Below are 19,213 nucleotides of genomic sequence, written 5' to 3'. Positions count from 1 at the left end.
GGGTGGGATGGGGGAGGTCCCCCCCCAGGTCTCTGCCCCCCGGCACGGGGGCGGCGCGGGGGGAGAGGATGGTGTGGGGAATTAGAGCCCTCCGCCTGCCGAGAAGACCCTCGGCGCTTCACGCGCTTTCTGCACAGCCGACCGAGCGGACAGCAGCCACGCACAACGAAAATGCCACTTAAAGGCCCAATAAATTACATTTTTCTGAAAATCCATTTCTACAGAAAATCTCCCTTTGACATTCTGTCCTGACTCAATACACCTCTTTTCCCCAGGGGGAAAAGGTTTCTCTTTTCCAGACAATTCCATCCGCGTAGGGCAGGGCTCTCAGAGACCCCCTCGCCACCCTCTCCTGTGTGTCCTAACGTGGACACGCTGCTGGAGCCACCGTGCTGGCCACGGCCACCGCCGCGTCCCTGGGGAAGGGCTGTCCCCAGAGGCGGCCCCTGGGGAGGTCTGAGTACGCAATTAGCAAACAGGCCTTGAGATCAGGGTTGAGATGGGAAGAAACGCTCAAACCCCTCTACCAACAGAGCCATGAACCGTTCCCTCCAGCCGCAGCATAGAAACGTGGTTTTAATGGCACTTAAATAAACGGGCGTCTTACAGCGTTCCTGGACATGGATCTGTTCGTCTCTTTGCTTAGTCGCGGGAAATTGCAGTGATGGATTGACATCATTTTATAACCGCACGCGATGCACAGCCGAAACAGGGGCTCAGGCGGTGAGCTGCATTCTAACTAAACTCCCAGTAGTTGTTAATAACAAAAGTTCAGCTAGCATGATATAAGAACTGCACGTATAGGATGAAATATTAATTCACTATGCTTGAGTTGAGATTTTTAAGGTAGTCTTATTTTCCTTGAATGCATGGGTTTATCATTATCAGCCTGAACACAACTAGCGCTCTTCAAGGTTTCTTGCTGAAAAGAAATTGAGCGTGCAAATACTCTTTCATCATAATCACACTGGCTGTGCAGGGTAATTCATAAAAGAGCCAGAAATATATTGAAATTCAATATTGTTTTAGTCCAAATCAATATTAATAATTGTTTGCATTTTTAAAGTGCAATTTACAATTGAAAAATGTATAGAGATCAACCCATAGTTGCTAACACATCAAATTTTCCTATTAAATTTAAAGGCACAGTAATTTTACATAAAAATGTTTCTTATCAAGCAGGAGAAGGCATTGAGGCATTGATCTGTGAAAACAGCTATCTATTATTTATATGCACAACATTAGAAAGGGTTTTAATTATAAATGAGCTGAAAGGTCAGAAACTATTTTATTTTTAAGGTCTGGATTTTAAATTTGGATAGCTTAATACAAATATTTACGCACCGGGGGCTTATCAGTTGCGTTCAGCGTTGGGACGGCGGCAGCGGAACGCGCGCAGGGGGATGTGGCACCGTTATCTCTGGCAGCCGGAGCAAAGGAGCGCCTCCGCGCTGCAAACGTACGCGTTCCCATCTGCTTCGCCGCAGAAGGCTCTGTCTGCAAAACGCTTCTCGAAAGGGTCGGGGGTGGAACCGGGGGGCACTAGAGAGTAACGCAGGAAGGGCAAATAACCAGAATTCAGCTTCAGAGGATTTTGCCAGCGCTAGGGCTGGGGCTGCGGGGCACAGTCGCTCTGTAAATGACCTGCGGTCTTGTAGGAAAGTTTTGTGACAGAGAAGGATTTAAGGAGCTGTCACGTACCGGACTGGGTCTAAGGAGGTTTTCTGGACATGTGGACATGGATGTAAAAACTGAATTTGATGGGACCCGGAGTTACAACTTGGCCCGTATGATGCTGGTTTGAACGACGCGGTTGCCGTCAGAGCGTGGATGGCAAACTGCAGTCCTGCGCGGCGCTGCGTGCGCTGCGGGGGTCCTGGGGCAGGCACACCCGCTGGCTTTAGCACGGGAGCGGTTACGGGGTGATCAAAGCAGAAAGTATTATAACAACGATCGTTTCTTGGTGAGGCCGGAGGAGGCCATGGAATCTCCGTGCCTGGCTGTTTCTGCGGGCAGGTTAGCGAAGCATCGTTTCGCCCTGGTTTGGGTACGGGGGATGTAGTTCACCCGGGGGATAGCTGACACCGTGGGCAAAGCAGAAAAGCTCAGTCCTTCTGCCGTGGCTTTCCACGGCCTGTTTGTAACCCTTACCTGCTCCCACCTACGTCTGATGAAGTGCAGACACATCTGAAAGTGCAGATATTTCTTTTTTCCTCTGACGCCGTGCATGCGGGTTAATTAGCCCACCCAGCCCCAGGACCTCTGGCACCAGAGCTGCAGGACTCTACCGTGTTGGGTTTCTCTCGGCCGCCCCAGTAAAGAGATGGAGTACAAAGTGGTACGAATGCGCAAGAAAACCATTTAGCGATGTGCTATCATTGGAAAATTAAAGTCCAGGAGGGGTATTACAGTGATGTAGCCAACAAAATCCAAAGCTAAGCAGTCAGACTAACTTGAACCATATCTCTGCCAAACACTGTGCAGAACGGAGAAGAATTAGACATCCCGTAATTGCTACAAGAGCTGCAGTGCTCAGCGAGCGGCAGGCGTGGAACCTACAGCATATGGCGGTGCCCCCGGTCCTTCACTCTAGCCTTGACTTTTCTCCGGTCACCTTTTGCATTTGCTTTTTCTTTAACCAAGGTTCTTCAATTAAGAGTATATCGATAGTGATGCTACCCCAGTAATATTACTCGTAGGAAATACTCCCTTCAGATACACATTTTACTCCATATGTGTTTTGTATTTAAAAGACAAATACTTGATCGAGCCTTTGGGGAAAAAAGTGTATAAAAATAGTAGCTTAATTTCATCTGTCATGAATGAATTAATGATTAGTCTTTATCTGTGGTGTGAGAAAACCAGCATCAGCTATTGCGTTCATAAGAAATATCCCAAATAACTTCATATAAATCACATCACTCCTCCCTGTACAACAGTGGATCTGTATGTTAAAAAAAAATACAAAATCAATGCAATTACTTCTTTCCTTCAGACAAGTGTCACAAGGGGAAACACTGAACATTGTGAGGCACAGATAATTACATTGATGGGAACCATAAAACCAGCCAAAAAAAACCCCAAGATAAACTTTGATGTTTATTATTAGTGCCAGGACAAATACTGATGCTTTTGTGTGTGCAGAATCTGTTTGAAATTTGTCTTACCAAGCCTTATTCAGGCAATCTTTGCACCTTCTTCTCAGCCTTCCTTCACTGCTTGTGACATACGACACACCGTCTGCATTCAAAACCCAATTCTTTGGGTACCTTTTACAGAACCATTAGGTGTGAGTGCCTTTGGAAAACTAACAATAATTTCTCTGAGCATCAGTCAAGTTCTTTGAAGGCGAACGCCTCAATTTCAGTAACGTGTTTGCGGTGACATCTCCCCCAGCCCTCAGCCGGGACTTGGTCGGTGTCAACCCACAGGAGAGACGAGATGGTTCCGCCGGCCCTGAGAGCCGTCCCCCAGCGTTTGAATAACCCTGCCCGGGACAGGGCTAAACACACCGAACAGGAGAAGATCCCTATTTTATATTATCTGTGCTGTTCAGTTACCTGAGCCTAATTCACCAGCGCTAACGTGCTGGTAAGCGCCTCGGCAGCACAGCCCCGGCACCAGTGCTGGGGACGGGAAGACCAGAACACCCTTTTCTTTTCCCAGGAGGATTCCTGTGTGTCACGAATACTTGGACAATTGTTCCGTCTCCTGGAGCAGGCACCACCGTGCCCGCCTGCGGTACAGCGAAGAGAGGAGGAGAGGACAGCAGTTCTGAGGCTGCGTCTGCCTCTCCCTCACCGCATGCAGAAGGGACGGAGCTACAAACCGAGTCTGATGTCAAACGCACGGAGTCAATAGAGTATATCCGTTCCTATAGAGTATCAATGTAACAACAGGAACTTTCCCAGTGACATTTAATGATCTCCGATATTTACAGCGCACAAGTATGCCTAGCAGCTAGTTGCCTTATCTGTTCTTATTACAAATCTGACAAAAGGTGCTTAAAAGTAATTGAATAACCGCAAACCAAACAGTAATATTCTCCCACTCTACTGGCTTCACAGAACTGATTTTAAAGAGAGTTCATGCCTATTCAGGATTCTCATTACAGCTCAATATTGAAAATCCCCTTCTGTTTAAAAGGCCACTGAGCAGTCGCTCTGAAATCCATGTGGTTCCTCTGACTGCTCTGAAATTGGGAGTGTCTGAAATTCTGGCGCGTAGTAGCATGCGGATAAGGAGGAACGAGAAGTGCGTTGCATGGGGGCATCCCAGTGCCTTATACAGTGACCATACTGGTGCCTCTGCTCCCCTCTGCTCCTTTGTCAGACAACCACCTCCAGTCTTGCCCCGTTCTACTGTCACTGTGGCCAATACCCAGTGAAACAGCCCCATTCCTGAATGCGGACCGTGCCTGTCCGCTCAGCGGCTCCCACGGCAGCCACGCACCCCCGGCGGCCAAAGTACGGCTGTGCTGCGGCCGCGGTGTTGCTGCACCCCTGCCCCGAGCTCACCGCAACGCCTGCAGAAGCGGAGGAGTGCCCGGCTGGGGCAAACGCTCACCACCCGCCGCGAGCGATGCTCCGGTACAATACTGACAAACACTCCCTCCTGCTGCCTTTGCACGGGCTCCATCGACCCAAACACGGGGCTCGCTTCCCCGGGAAACCCCCGACCACGTCACAGCTCTGCCTCTCCGCACCTCCGCCGGCTCCCACGCACTTCTCCTCACTCCCCGTGGCACAGAACCATCTCACTCCTCTCTAAGTGACGGCAAAGCCCCCAGATGTTTCTCTTCCCTAACGCACACCTGGGACATCTCTCAGCTCGCAGAAGGGCCTCTTCCCATGGGTCACCCACAGCCTGTGGGCTCAGCCCCTGCTCCAGACCTGCCAGCCCAGACGGACGGCGGCACGTCGCGGCTACGCCTCCCCACACCCTGCCAGAGAATCCTTCGGCACGCTGCAGCTCCCCTTCATACGCTCCAGTAAGGTGACAGCTGAATTCAAAACAAAAATTCTATTTCATCCCGTTTAGAAATTGCACTTCAAAATAAAACGCAAATATTTGTTTCAGTTTGCTTTGCAATGTATCCTGGGGGGTTTCAGCTGGAAAGAAAATCTAAGAGGCATTTTAGAGAAGAAACAAAGAATAGTTTTTCCAACTAGATCTACTTATAGAGTATCTCCTTTCAATTAGCTGCTGGGTTTCAACTGCCCAAATCAAGAACAAGAGGAAATAACTTACCTCTGATGTACGGGCACAGTCGAAGTGAGGAAGAACCTTGACTAAACAGATGGTGATCTCTCATTAGGCAGAAAGCATTTGTAAAATTTCAATAAGAAACAAATTAGTCTTGGTGGCTAGAAGGATTAAGCGCCCATACTGGGTGACAACAGTCAGATGTACATCGGTACAAAAGTTGCCCGAGTCAATAGAGGAGCCCACTCCACTGCCCCAGCAGGACGATCCACGCCAAGGTTACCAGTGTTTCCTTCCTCTGGAGTAACCACAGCAGCGTCACTGTGAGCCAGACACAGTGTGAGCCAGGAGCCGGCTCACTTTCTGCTTTTGCAGAAATTTTGCTGTGTTTTGTTTCCTCAAGAGCAGAATTAAAACCACCCCCACTTGTGACAAAGGTTTTTGATTCCCAGCTTACAGGGACCATTTCACGGTCTTCCTGATCTTCTTGCTCACTAATGGCTCCCAGACAAAGAATCTCCACTTCAAACACTTTTTGGAAAAGGAAATACCATTGAGGAATCATGAATCTCCACATCGTATTACATGAACCGTGTTACAGATGGCACCAAGCTAAGCCATAATGTTGGAGGACAGGGCTCCACGCATAAAGCTACTCCAAATTGTTGTTATAAAAAGTATTTAAAATCTCGTGATGTCAAGAGGTTATAGCATGTGAATAAAACTGCAGCTTATAAATTCTTTAAGTTCTGTAATCTTTTTCTCCTGACCACAACACATCTAAAACCACACTGAAAAAAGAATTTATAAAAGCAAACTCGAATGTGCATTTGCTTCATACTGCCATAAAGGAGGGAATACGCATGGGGTAGTCACTTGTTTGGTACCTCTGGCAGTCCAGGTTACTCCAGGTGTGTCCTGTCTTCTGACAGAGGGTGTTTTTATTTGGAATAGCCAGGAGACCTGTAGGAGAGACAAGTGAAGCACCTTCAGGACAACTGATGAAGAGTATTTCAGGGATCATAGAATCAATCACAGATCAGGTTGATCATCAATCAACCACCACTGCCATACGATGGTGCAATCACCTAAAAAACCTGTTGAAAATGGGGTAGTTACTTGAAATAGAAGACAGATTGAAGCAAGTGGAGGGAGAGGGAAGCGTTTCAAACTGGGCTCCAACTAGAACCAAGTGGACACCTGGAAAACAAGGAACTTTTCTGCTGTATTTTACAAGAGAGTTCATTGCTTTCAGCACAGTTTTGTGTATGGAATATTGTAGGTGGGACAATATCCCTATAAATCCTGCTGCCGGGCAGAGCCTGGGAGGATGGGGCTCCCTGTGAGCGGGACTGGCCGTGCAAACCGTGTGCCTTCTGCTCGGTGCGGAAGAAAGCTGGGCGAGGTCATCATTGACACTGGCTACTCGCACTGCCACCGTACAGCCCCTGGGAGATGTTAATTTGAAACAAAGTACAGAAAACTTTTTTCATTTCAAATGCAAACTGCTTTTAGAGATTATATTTAGGCTTAGGAATAGCATTATAACCCCTCGAGGATGTTGGAGAGGTGTGTGTATTAACTCGCTAAGGACCTGCCGCAGCACTGAGGAGATTAGTAACACATGACTCCTGCTACAATTTGCACCCGGAAAGATAGGAAAGAAATCTTCTCGACTTTGAAAGGATTATTTTGGTTGTTTACTGAGTGCTGTCCCTTTTGGTCTTAAATTGTAGATGAAAGTGGAAGGCAGCAGTGCCCGCTTCCTATCGCAACGTGTGATGGAAATGAGCGGGGCAGCTTTAGCGGCTTTGCCGGGGGGGTCGGAAAGGGAAAAAGGGGTCATACGTTATCACTCTGACTTCAGCCACTTAAATCAATATCACAGCCCTTTGCAGTTATGTCAAAATTCAGGTTTCGGCACATTAAGATACCTTCTAGAGGTGTGCAGGCCCAAAGGACAAAACTGGTATACGTAACTGGGTAGAACCGGACCCACTGATACCTGACAAAACAAGCTGCCACCAGAATAAGAGAGAGCCTTTAAACCCCATTTCCCCCCACTTTTTGCAGTATATGGATTTGTGCATATGGAAGCAAAAGAGGATCCTGTAATTTTCAGGATTCTCTTCATGTGGAGAAATCCCCGCTTTGCATAATTGCAGGAGATGCTGAAAGCCAAGAGGCGTAATGGCACCAGTGACCGGCGGAAAGAGCTGTTAAAAGGCAGTAAGTTCTGCCTAATTTCCCCCAACACTGCTGGTGTGCGCTGGGCGGCACGTAACATGGGCGGTCAGCCCCGCACGTTCATTCGGGACGGCTGGGACACGGCAGAGACTGATTAAGCTGCAGGGAGGGAGAGGTGCCCGGTGACGGGGCAGGTCAGCGGGCCGACTTGCCCGAGCACCAGTTCCTGCCTCGGCGAGCGGTTTGTGGGGAAGGGGAGAGCTCCCCGTGGTGGGAAGCACAGCGGGCAGGTACGCTCTCGCTTCTGGAGTTCAAACTGCCCAACCGGGCTGAGTCCCCGCCAGCGCTGGGGGACGCTCAGCACACAGCCATGGGGGCTGCCCGCCGGCGAGGGCTCCACACCGCCATGCACGGAGCGGGGGGAAGGCTGAGCCACCTCTCTTCGGATTTCCAAGGATTTGTCAGTCAGAGGAACCTTTAACTTCACTCGTGATTTCAGGCTGGGAGAGTTGGGGGGGTTCAGCCTGGAGAAGAGAAGGCTTCGGGGAGACCTTAGAGCCCCTTCCAGTGCCTAAAGGGGCTCCAGTAGAGCTGGGGAGGGACTTTTTCCAAGGGCATGGAGTGATGGGACAAGGGGGAATAGCTTCAAACTGGAAGAGGGGAGATTTAGATGAGATATTAGGAAGAAAGTTTTCCCTCTGAGGGTGGTGATCCCCTGGGGCAGGTTCACCAAGAAGCTGTGGCTGCCCCATCCCTGGAGGTGTTCAAGGCCAGGTTGGACGGGGCTTGGAGCAACCTGGGCTGGGGGGAGGTGGCCCTGCCCAGGGCAGGGGGTGGCACTGGATAATCTTCAAGGTCCCTTCCAACCTAAACCATTCTATGATTCTATGATTCATGGAAGCAGGTTTAATTCCTTTCCCCACATGAAGGAAAAATATGAATCCATATTTTTTTTCAGGGAAGAATTTGGGGGAGATTTCAGGGGCAGGGCATTTTGAACAGATTCAACTTAAAATTTCTTATTTCACCCTTCTTCAAAATACTTATTCTTTGTTATTGCACAAAGAGGAATGTAATTACATATGAAGTTGAAGTAAGCCAGACAAAATGTTTTGATTTGAAATACCAGCTGGAAACAAATTTGTTCTTCTCAAATCTCAGAATAAATCAAAGCTTTTTTTCTATTGAGACATGAGCAAGAACATAGTGACAGAAAATCTAGCACCCAAAGATGAACGTTTGGTGAATGGCAGCAGCCACAGGATTAATAGTTTCCTATTTCTTTCTATGCTAAAGAAGCTAGAGGATTTGGGGCATAATACTTGGGATTCATTTGCATTTCCTATTTCCAAGAAGAAGTGCTGACAGCTACAGAATAATGTGACTTTTAATATCTCCACCTCTAGTACAGTGCCTGCATTTGTAAAACTGCTATAAAAAGTTAGTTTTCCTGGTGAATACGGATAATGTTTATAAATCCTTTTTCCTTCTGTAAATGTGATGACAAGCCTGACCTAGGAGTCAGAGGTAGAGCAGAGAGCGGACACAGGTGACGGGAAGCCTTGGTGACCGGCGTTTGAAGGCCTTTTGTCTCCACAAGTGCTTTGGGGCAAGGAAGCGTATGCTTGGCTCCGCTTCAGAGACGAGAAGCTGCCGTTGTTCACACAACTCGTAGAGACACAACTAATGTATCTAGAAATGATCATTTCAGTAATAATAGCAAATCTTTTTTTAATATTCTTGTAGTAATAGTATTCCCTTTTTTTTATTCAGCTAATTGCCCACTGTCATTATCCCAGTCTCTAACTGTATTACACAATCTAAGTAAAATTATCTTAATAACGCATAAAGTACGTGCTGCATCACAGCACGCTTTCAGAATGCACAAGACAAAACACAGCAGAAGAGAAGAGCCCACCACAGCTCCCAGCTGCCAACAGCTCACAGCTAAACTGCACCACATCAGCTACGGCAGCGCTGAAATTTAACGCGTGGGTTTTGTTTCTGTCAGGTAAAGGCTGACTTATGAAAGTATTTCTGCATCGATAAACCTCTCCCTCCGAACTGGCAATACGAGCAGTGGATGTGTGCCGTTAAGGCAGGACAGTTTGGCAAAGATCAAAGGTGCCACTGAGGCCGTGCCCGTGCGGTGCCACGTTTCTCCGTGGAGAGAGCCCGTGTAGCGCTACACCGACCCGCACCTCCGCGGAGAGCTCCGCAGCACCATCCAGACGCCCCCGTTGCCTCCCAAGAACGGTATAACCGCAGCAGCGGGAGCTCGTGCCCGGGCTCACCTCTGCTGCTGAGTGTCTGGTTATTGCTCAGCGCACGAAGCGCCCGGTGGGAACACCTCCATCGCCGCTGCCCGGAGGCAACGCCGCCTGCACGCTGCCGCCTCCTGCGAAGGCACGGCGGGCTTCGGCTCCGCGCTGGACCGGCAGCCTGCTCGCCGCTGAAGGAGCATCAACGAAAGCTCTCGCAGCATGAGAAGCGAAGCTTGGCGTGTACGTGGGAACCAGGCATTTACATTCATTCATGGGTGATTTGTAATTGTCCAATTTAGCAATCAGTAGGTGTTTGCAAACAACTTGGGCGTTTTGTTGACTTGCTGATGTATATGGTAATGTAAATCTGACGCTGACATTAGTTTGCGTTCCTTGATTCACCGGGAGCTGCGTCAGCGCCCGGCAGTGAAGCGCGGGGAAGGGAGAGCCTAAAGGTGCCCCGCGGTGGGCAGGAGCCTTACGGGGCCCCTGGCCCACCTTGGTCCTTTCAGCCCTGGTTCCACAGAGGAAAAGAGCCTCTTCTGCTCTCCTCTTGGCACGGTTCCTTTCCTCTTCAGGCTAACGTAGCTGGGCTGCTCACCAGCTCTCCGGGGGAGGGAAGGCACGCCAGCAGCCGGCTGCACAGAGGGTCGGGTCGTTTGGGTTCTGCAGGGTCTCTCCCAGCTGCCAACAGAGAGAAGCGAGGGGCTGGAGCTATCTTGTGCCCCCCGGCCCTCCTACTCTCTGCGAGTGACCAAGCTCTTGGAAAGCAATTCTTGGCAGTGCTGGGAGAGCCCCATACCCTGACATCATGTTTTCCTAAGCCGGTCTCAGACACACCATCCACGTAAAAATAAGGTGACCTCAACCAAAGATCGACAGACCTTTTCCTGGGGGCCGGTTATCCTCCACTTGGCTCTGCGAGGTTCTTTTTACTTTCCTTTGGAGCATCAACATGGCTGCTATTGGGGAAGGACCTAGTTCTCGATGGACCAAAGGCAATCCTGCCTAAGAATGACATCATGGCCTTAGATTGTGATCTTATCGATGCCATTCTTCACACAGACGTGTTAGCAGATGAGGGAGAGAATGTCATGTCTGCAGAAGTCATGAATGAACAAACAGCCGGGTGCAGTCGGACACAAGCCCCAGCGCAGCCTGGCTGACCTGTCTTAGATGAGGAATCAAACGACGGAGATGTTGGTAGAAAACTGTCCCTTTGCCTTTCTTGGACTCATCCATTATAATGTCGAAGTGCGCACAGTGAAAGTGTCCGGCCGTTAGGCTTCCAGGGGCTGACTGCAAAAACGCAGACCTACAAAGCGCTACCTTCAGTGCCACCCGCATCAAAGGATTTACTTAAAATCTTTGCCACCGTATTGGTTTGCAGTGTCTTGCAGTTCCGCTTGGGAGCAGAGGGGAATTAGTCCTGCTTCTGTGTTTGTAAGTAAAAGATTTGGTGCCTGAAAATTTTGCTATAATACTCAAATACTTTCCACAAACATATTTGGATGATTTTTACCCCAAACTGGACACCTTTTTTCCTTAAAAGGCTTGCTTTAATGATGCAATACCTATTCTCCCACCCAATGCTAATACTTCCTCACCTCACGATTAATAGGAATACTATGGTGATTAACGAATGTAAAGTGCTATCTGAGTGCTAATTATTACCCGCATATACACATACTTCTGCTGCTTCCAAGGGCAGAGCATTCACATACCCTGGTAACGGGAAAGCGCAGAAAAACATATATTGATACCTAGGAGTTTTATCCACCACAGAAACATATAAAGGAAGAATAAATTAAAAGTTAGACGTTTCAATTCATTATTGCACGTTCTAGTGAACCACTCTCCATCTGTTTGATAAGTTTGGGGCAGCTGAAAATGGAGTTCAGACTGGAAGCTGTTGCAACCTTATCTTCTTGCACTCTCAGTAACGCTAGGAAGAATTATAAAAACATGTTATTGCCCATTGTGAGGAGCACAGTTAACGTATGTGACTGCAAATCCTCATTGTAAGCCGAAGGCAATGGGTTCATCCCAGCTCTGCCTCCCCCACGCCGGGGCTCTGCATGGGTCAACCCAAAGCTCCCCCACAGCATCCCTCTCCCTCACATGCCCGAGGAGGCATTGCCTGAAGAAACTGCTAGCTGATGCTCCGCTAAGGTTTTTCTGTAGGTTTTTAATCTCATCCATCTTTAAAATGACATGATTTGAGGGTAAATGATATTTTCAAATGTTTCCTTAATGAGGATGTTTCGTTCACATCTATCAGTCAGTGCTATCTGCCTTCAGAGCTCCTCTGCTCCTGAACTCCGCGACCAGCCTGGGCGGGCTGGGGAAGCACACGCTCTGCATGTGTAACGCAGCCATTCCCATGCAGCGGGCCTGCTCTCCTAGGACACGTTAATTAAAGTCAACTGATTGAAAAAATAATTACAGGAGAAGAGGGAGGGGAAAAGCCTAGACCCATAATTTATAGATCTCTGAAGTTTGTGTTTGGTTGAGAGGTAGTAATTTTGTTGAGAGGAAAGAGTTTCTTTTTCCTTCTTGGACTCTCTGTATTCACCCGTTGCACAGAGGTGTGGCGGCAACAGGCAGCGAGCAGCCGCCTGTCGGGAGCTACGCCAGTACGTGGGGCCTTTTCCCCTTTCGATATATGCTTTCTGCCAGCTGTTGTTGCTGCTGCATCTTGAGGCGTCCCGGAGATACTGTCGTGTCTGACCTGAAAGGTTGTGTGATCCTGAACACGGCTGTCCGGTCCGATGTGGAACAGTGTAAACATTACAGTTGTTAAAAACTGCTACTGTAACATTTCTCGCACTAATTAAAAACCAGCTAGGGATCTTCCTTCTTGATGCTGCCTCTACTTCAAACAAAACCATTTCAACAAATCAAAACCAGGGGAAACGGTTTAGCATTTTAAGCTAATAATTGTTTTAGAAACCCATGTTTGCTCAAGGGTATAATTCATTCAAAAAATGACCTTAAAACTCAGCGTTAAGCAAATATAAACCCCTTGTTATTTGGGAGTGGATGTTTTTAAGCTGCTGTCTCTCCAATGATGATGGCGCGCTCCTCGCCAGCTCCTTATCCCGCTGGCTGCCGGGGCATTCCCGGCGGCGAAGGGCAGCGCCGCCGCCAGCCTCGGGGCTGGGAGACCCTTCAACCTTCCGCTCCGTCACGGCCCTTCTGTGTCGTCTCGGGCAGAGCGCTCTCCTCGTGACTTTCCTGTAAAACCGGGCTGGCGGCATCCTCCTCCCCGCAGAGAGCACGGGTTGGCTACACGGTGGGAAATGTGCACATTAGGGAACGAGTCTTGGAGAGCTGCGACTGGGCGGTTTTACAAAATGCCGGTCCGATTCTGGTGTGGTACCAGCCTTGCCAGGGGTGGATTTGGTTCCAGGTACCCATTTATCCAAACCACTGACTGTTCAGCGCAAACCGCTTCTGCAGCAAAGCAGAGAGAGGGCGGTTCGCGTTCCCCCATGGCTTGCTTATAACAACAGTGTTTGGACGCCTAACACAGCTGCTTCGAAGTCTAATCCTCCTTCCCTGATTTGACTCCCCTAGGGGCTTTTCAGCTCGCATTTGGCCCTTAGAAATATATATATAACAAATATATGTGCAAAAAGTCCTTCCATACTACACACATCCATACATGCGCACCACAGGCACGGATGAACCTGCACATGGACCCGCAGGGATTTAGCTTTGCTAGCGCTGAAAAACTTTGTGCCAATTTCTTTCAATTTTACTTTTAAAGGGGTGAGAAAGGTTTAAGGGAAAAAATAATAAAAATATGCATTTAATGCCTGCCATCATTTTAATACAAAATAAAGCTGAATTTGCCAATGTGTAGAGAGAAGTTGGCACCCTGCATTATATAAGATACAAGTATCTTACAGTTCCTGGCCTGGAGCCTACCTTCGGCTGCTTTACACACGGAATCGGTGCCATTAAATTACCTTATCAATCAGAGTCACAGAAATTACTTCATCAGGACTGGACAACTGCTGTTCTTCTTGGGTGCATTTTGGAAAGTTAAAATACCAATACACTGCAGAAGGTTAAAAAACAGGTATGGAAACCATGAAAAGTAAACAAGTCGCCCCTGACACCAAATATTCTAGGCACGCCGAGAACTGACCTTTGAAGACTTTTCCTGGTGTAACTATTTTGAATGACCATCTTTCCACAACCCATCCTCCCCACAAACTAACGTTACACGGTCTTTCTGTACTTAATACCTCTTTTGCAAGCCAAAGCCATTTTCACAAACCCTCCTTTGGACCAGCTCACATTTACAATTAGGAATATGGGAGAAGCCAAGCGATCCCCACCGCTGCGTCCTTGTGTTCCATAACTGCCTTCCATAAGGAGTCTGGTTACATTTTTGGAAACCAGCCCCACCGCCTGGGCTCTAATCGACCTTCCTTCCTATTACTGAAAAAGGCAGGACCAGCATAGTTGTGTGCCAACAGCGTTTATTTTAATTACTATAGCCATGTGGCAATGCTACTGGTTTTCTGGTTCCCTCTTTCCTCTCTGGTTCCCCTTCTTTCATTTGTTCACTTCTTAGTATCTCGCCGGCATGGACGCTGGTTCCAGCGGGACCGTTCCTGTGCTCACAGTGAAGCGTGTGCCTCAGGGCAGTGCTCCGTGCGGGGCTCGGGGTGACGTGCCAAGTGGCCATCTGGGACTACGGCCGCCGCCGTCTCCCCGGGACTGCGCGTCACGGCGAGCGCCGGAGCGCGCAGTGAGCGTTGGCAGAGCCGAGCCCAGGAGCGGGCTGTGAAAGGCGCCCCAAGCCCTGTGACCAGTATTTCCCTCGGAAATCCACACGCCCGCAGCGCTCCGTCAGCGGGCGGCACGCTGACCCCTGGGGCACCCCGTTCCTTCCACCGTTCCTACCCCGGGTGAAGCGGGCGGCTGCCAGTCCTTCGTCCTGCGCCCCGCGTTTGACACGCGAGGTGCGGCCCCTGTGATCGTCTCCCCCCCGTTATCGCGCTTTACGGTTTTCATATTGTTTAACCAGTGAAAAATAAAAAGTGAGACATGTTTCACTTGAAGCAAGTGAACTATTAAGAGGGGTTTCTGTGCAAATTGCAGCCATGGCATGACCTATTTTCCCCAACTGCGCTTTGTAATGATATTCTACCTTGTCTTTCCAACATGTTAAAACCAGTGACGTACAATTAAAGACAAACTGATGGGGCAGAAATTGACTGGATGACTGCAATTAACTGTACCAAGCAAATGCTAGAGAAATCAGTTATTTGGTCTAAACAAGGACTTGAATCTACTAATCTGCCTTTGGACAGTAAGTGCTCTGTATGTTAAGTTTTAGGGCTTTGTTTTTTTTATCTCTTGTAGACGTATTACGCCAGACTTCCAGATGAGAGGACGAGACTATGAGTGAAGAGTGCCCTGGAGATTGCATGCAGTTCTTTTCCTGGGTCAGAACCGGATTGATCTGAGGACAATAATTATGAGGCTGACGTGTATGTTCTCCTTCATCTTGCTGTTTGGAGCTGCTGGGCTCGTTGTCTTCATTCACCTGCAGGATCCAGAGGAAATAGTTCATCAGCAGACACCAGGTCAGCATTTCTATTTCTGTTTGGCTCGCTCGCTCGGTCATGTGCAACGTTTTGTACGTACACCTTTAACATGTTTTACACATTTCACAGGGGTTGCCTCAACAAAGGTATGTAAGGTTTCTTTTAAAATAAAGGCTATTTTGAAGTTAATTAACAATTAATTTTTTTTAAAAAAGAGGAGTTTGCTTAAAAAACTGTTCCAAGAACCAACTGACTGATTACGCAGGAATCCTTGCCAAGGTGCACAGGGTCCAGCTGGACAGAGTTAATTTTCTGCTGAAGTTGAGAGCAGCTTCTGTTGCCAGCTACACCACTAACAACGTGACAATGAGGCATTTTGCCGGAAGTTCAGTTCCTGCAAATACACGCCTCTGAATCTCCCTTTGCCTGTATACGGTATTCAGTGGGTCCTGGAGATGCAAAATAGGAGATGCATAAATGAGTCACGCAGGAAACATGAAACCCTTTGGGATGCAGTGCTTTAATGGGCTTAACTTCCACAAAACTTGCCATAACTTTCATTCACCCGCACCCCATCTTCCTGCGCCACTACCTTTAAACCGTGAAGAGCCACAAAGACCACATCAGTGTGAGAACTAGAAAACTGGGGGCTGAAACAGTGGTTTCCTTTTAAAGGAGGGGCACGCAGAAGTATGAAAAAGCACGAGATCGCTTGATTTAGGGACAGTGACATTCTCCTTGACTAAGGCTGCAACGAGGGCCGGTTTGGAGCCCAGACAAATGCCAGCGCGGTTTCTCCGGATCATAATAACGCCCCTGTGCGCCGAGGTTTGGTCACTGTGTTTGCTCTTATATGCACTGAAATTCTCCTTTGACTAAATACGTGCTTTATGAGAAATCTATTTGATTGATGTCTTCATTGTGCAGTGAACACGACTGTGTATATTTTAAAGTATTACTAACATTTTTAAAGGAGATGAACCCTAGCACAGAGAACTCTTAAATAATTACATTAAATGCTAATTTCTGTGTGCAGGTTTATTAAGTGCTTATTTCCATGTCACTAAACAAACTATACTTTAATATGTTTATTATTTAGTCCAACTGCATACCAATTTTGAAAGCAACCGCTCAGCTGAAACTATAGAATTAATGAATCATCAGTGTTGTGCAAAGCGGAGAATTAACCGGTCCCTTCAGTGCTTTTGCAATTTATTTTTGTGTACTTAGATGCAAAAGGGCTTACAGATTAAACCTGGCGGTACTGGCCACGTGCGGCTGAAATTAGCCAGTAGATTGGGGCTGAGGGGAAAGACATGGACAGCAAAGGCAGGCAGGACCCGAATGCAGCTAAGAATGTGTAACTTTGCATGGAAAAGTTAATTCTTTGCTCCTGAAAGAGAAGGCATTTCTCGTAGTGTCTCAAAACCAGTGCAGTTTCTTCTCTGTTTTTTTATTATCGGTCCCTCCTCTTGACCTGTCGTACCTCTGTTCTCTCTGCCACAACCCCCTGGATGCTGACGGCTGATTGCAGTACCCTGTGAAGTGATTTTTGAGAGGGATACAGCTGGGGAAGGGGAGGCCCGAGCACATTTCAATAAAAGCGAGTTTCAACAGAGCTCCTGCCCCCAGCAGGGACCCTCACCCCGTAACGAGCTCGGGCAGCGTTCCGCTCAGCGGAAACACGAACGTCCCAACCGCGCTGCTGCCGCCAAAGGTGTGCAATCAATCGCTCGAGTCGCACATTCAATTACCATTTATGTTAATAGGAACCAGACCGTACCCTTGGGTAAAAGGTGCTCGATACAATTACTCTTATTTCTGTTTGGCTGATTTTCATGTGTGTTAAGTGCTTTCAGCTCCCAGTGGGCTCAGAAACTCCTCACATCCACCGCTTCTGAAAATGATCCCGGTTATCACCGAAACGTATTAGGTGGTTTAAAGGACACAGGAACAAATGTCCATTCATTTCATTAAAAAGCGAGGCGGGCGTGTTTCATCTCTAGAGAGCCTCCTGTGAAAATCTGTCCATCACAGGCGACGTTTTTGGGGAGCTGGGAAGGATCCTTCCCTTCCCCTGCGCAGACTGCTTCCCCTTCAAAGGGTCTGTTTCTAATGGAGGTCGGATATTGCTATAATTTGCTTGTCTGATCGCGCCCTCAATAGAATTGAACAACCGCTACTTAGGGCAACAGATTCTGCACGGCAAAGTTTTATTGGATTAGCCTTTGCTTTTGTATTTCCCATGTAGTTACTACGTCGTGAAACGTATTTGCCAGACGCTGGAATCGCATCAGGGAGCCTGGAGAAAAGTCAGTAATGTTTATTTTCCACTGAAAAGCAGCGCAGGAGAGTTTTGCATTGTCCAAAAGGGCATTTTTCATTGTTAGTACATTCAGTCATCTTTAATATAAGATAGTGCAACTTATGAAACAAGATGAATAAAAATACTTTGGTACTTTAGTTTTATCTGTCTGTTCCGGAAATTGTTCTTGATTGTTTTAGTCCTGGCTAGCATGATGGTGAGACCTTGATGTACTACTTAAACCAGTATAAAATCCACAGTCATAAAACTTTAAGTAATGCTTACATTACTTTCACTGAGCAAAGTACTCCTGACAGTAGCTGTTTGTGTTGATTTGTTACTATTCATTTATTCTTTCCCTGTGCTTCACATTGCTACCTAATTGTGATGCTGTACTGAGAAAGCAATATCAAAGTAATTTTCCACAACATTAGTTACAATTTTCTTCTGATCTTTCGAGTGAAACAATCCCATCCTGTTGGCTTCTGTGAGCATATAAACCTTGATTACATTTATCTGTTGGAAACCAGTGCTTACAAAGCCCGTGTGCCCGGGACAGCGGGTGCAGAGCATTTTGCTGATTGACAAACACGCTGTCTGTGTAGTTTTATTTATGTAGTGCACATATTTATATAGAGCAGATGTATTTAAGACAGAGCCATTTAGGGTGGGCAAAACAGATTTCCCAAGCCAATATATTCAATGCAGTAGATATTCCTGTGGTCAATAAAGAGACGGTAACTTCACTTACGATAGTCGTTTTCTGGGCGCCTTTTACGAGTGCCATTACTATGGAGAAGGCAGGACAAAGCAGGGGGTGGGCTGAGAAGTGGTGTGAATGACGGTCATACCCTGTACAGAAACGCAGTGCTCCTCTGATAATCCTCCCTGTGCAACTACGTCATCCTTGGCTCCTGCAGTAATCACGCCGTTGTTCTTAGACAGAGTAAAGGATTTGTTCTGAGTAAGTCAAGCACATTTGCACCCGGCGCACAAAGGAATATTTAATACATATATCCCTATCCCAATGCTAATGCCTCTGGAACCTGTAACCCTCCGGTCTGTGATAGGGTATTAAACATGCAAAAACTCTGCGGTAACTCCACGTGCCGCCACTCCACGGCTGCGTTTGTCCCGCCGGCACAAAAGCCGCTGGGAAGTCATCCCCGGGGTCAGCAGGGGGCTGCTTCGGCGCGTGGCACGCGGCGCTCTCCCGGGATTTACAGCGGGAGGCCTGCGAGGGCTGGCGAGCCCCTTCGCAGCCTTGCCCAGGGCCACTGCCGTTTACGAGCTCCCTGACAGCACGGAGAGCTTGGATGTGCGAGAGCCGCACTCGGGCGGTGCGGGAGAGCACCTCGGACACGCCACGTCAGCGAGGGAGAGGAGAGCCCGGAGGAGGGAACCCGTCCCCACAGCGCGCGGTGTCCGAGCGGCAGCGCAGCCCATCCTCGGGCAGGAGACGGGACTGTGGCCACCGGTACCAGGGTCGGGTGAGGCCATGGATAGCAGGACCACTGCTCCCGAGGTGCACCGGGGACACGGTACCTACAGCTGTACTACAGTATCTACAGCCAGACTTCAGACCGTGCGCTCCACGGGACTTTAGTCAGAAGAGAAGGGATATTCTAAAATGGTATCCACTTTTCTAATAGGAGATTTTGCCAAATAAAAACGGAGGGAAGTGT

The 19,213-nt window shown here is 48.2% G+C and overlaps 2 protein-coding genes across 2 annotated transcripts in view; one reads left to right on the top strand and one right to left on the bottom strand.

The window, feature by feature from the left end:
• Nucleotides 1-2,229, bottom strand: part of PEPD (peptidase D) — a 227,896-nt gene extending 225,667 nt beyond the window's left edge. The window contains exons 1-2 of the mRNA XM_009881407.1: nucleotides 2,166-2,229; nucleotides 1,464-1,542 (exon numbers count right to left, since the gene is read on the bottom strand). Coding sequence (XP_009879709.1) covers nucleotides 1,464-1,542; nucleotides 2,166-2,229 — 143 coding nt within the window. The remainder of the gene's footprint in view (nucleotides 1-1,463; nucleotides 1,543-2,165) is intronic.
• Nucleotides 2,230-15,153: 12,924 nt separating this feature from the next.
• The window catches only part of CHST8 (carbohydrate (N-acetylgalactosamine 4-0) sulfotransferase 8), a 138,364-nt gene continuing 134,304 nt past the window's right edge, over nucleotides 15,154-19,213 (top strand). The window contains exon 1 of the mRNA XM_009881384.1: nucleotides 15,154-15,262. Coding sequence (XP_009879686.1) covers nucleotides 15,154-15,262 — 109 coding nt within the window. The remainder of the gene's footprint in view (nucleotides 15,263-19,213) is intronic.

Source organism: Charadrius vociferus, unplaced genomic scaffold, assembly GCF_000708025.1.
Source record: "Charadrius vociferus isolate BGI_N301 unplaced genomic scaffold, ASM70802v2 scaffold553, whole genome shotgun sequence".
NCBI classification, from domain to species: domain Eukaryota; kingdom Metazoa; phylum Chordata; class Aves; order Charadriiformes; family Charadriidae; genus Charadrius; species Charadrius vociferus.
The sequence above is the reverse complement of the archived record's forward strand: the minus strand, read 5'-3'. Positions and strand labels throughout refer to the sequence as shown.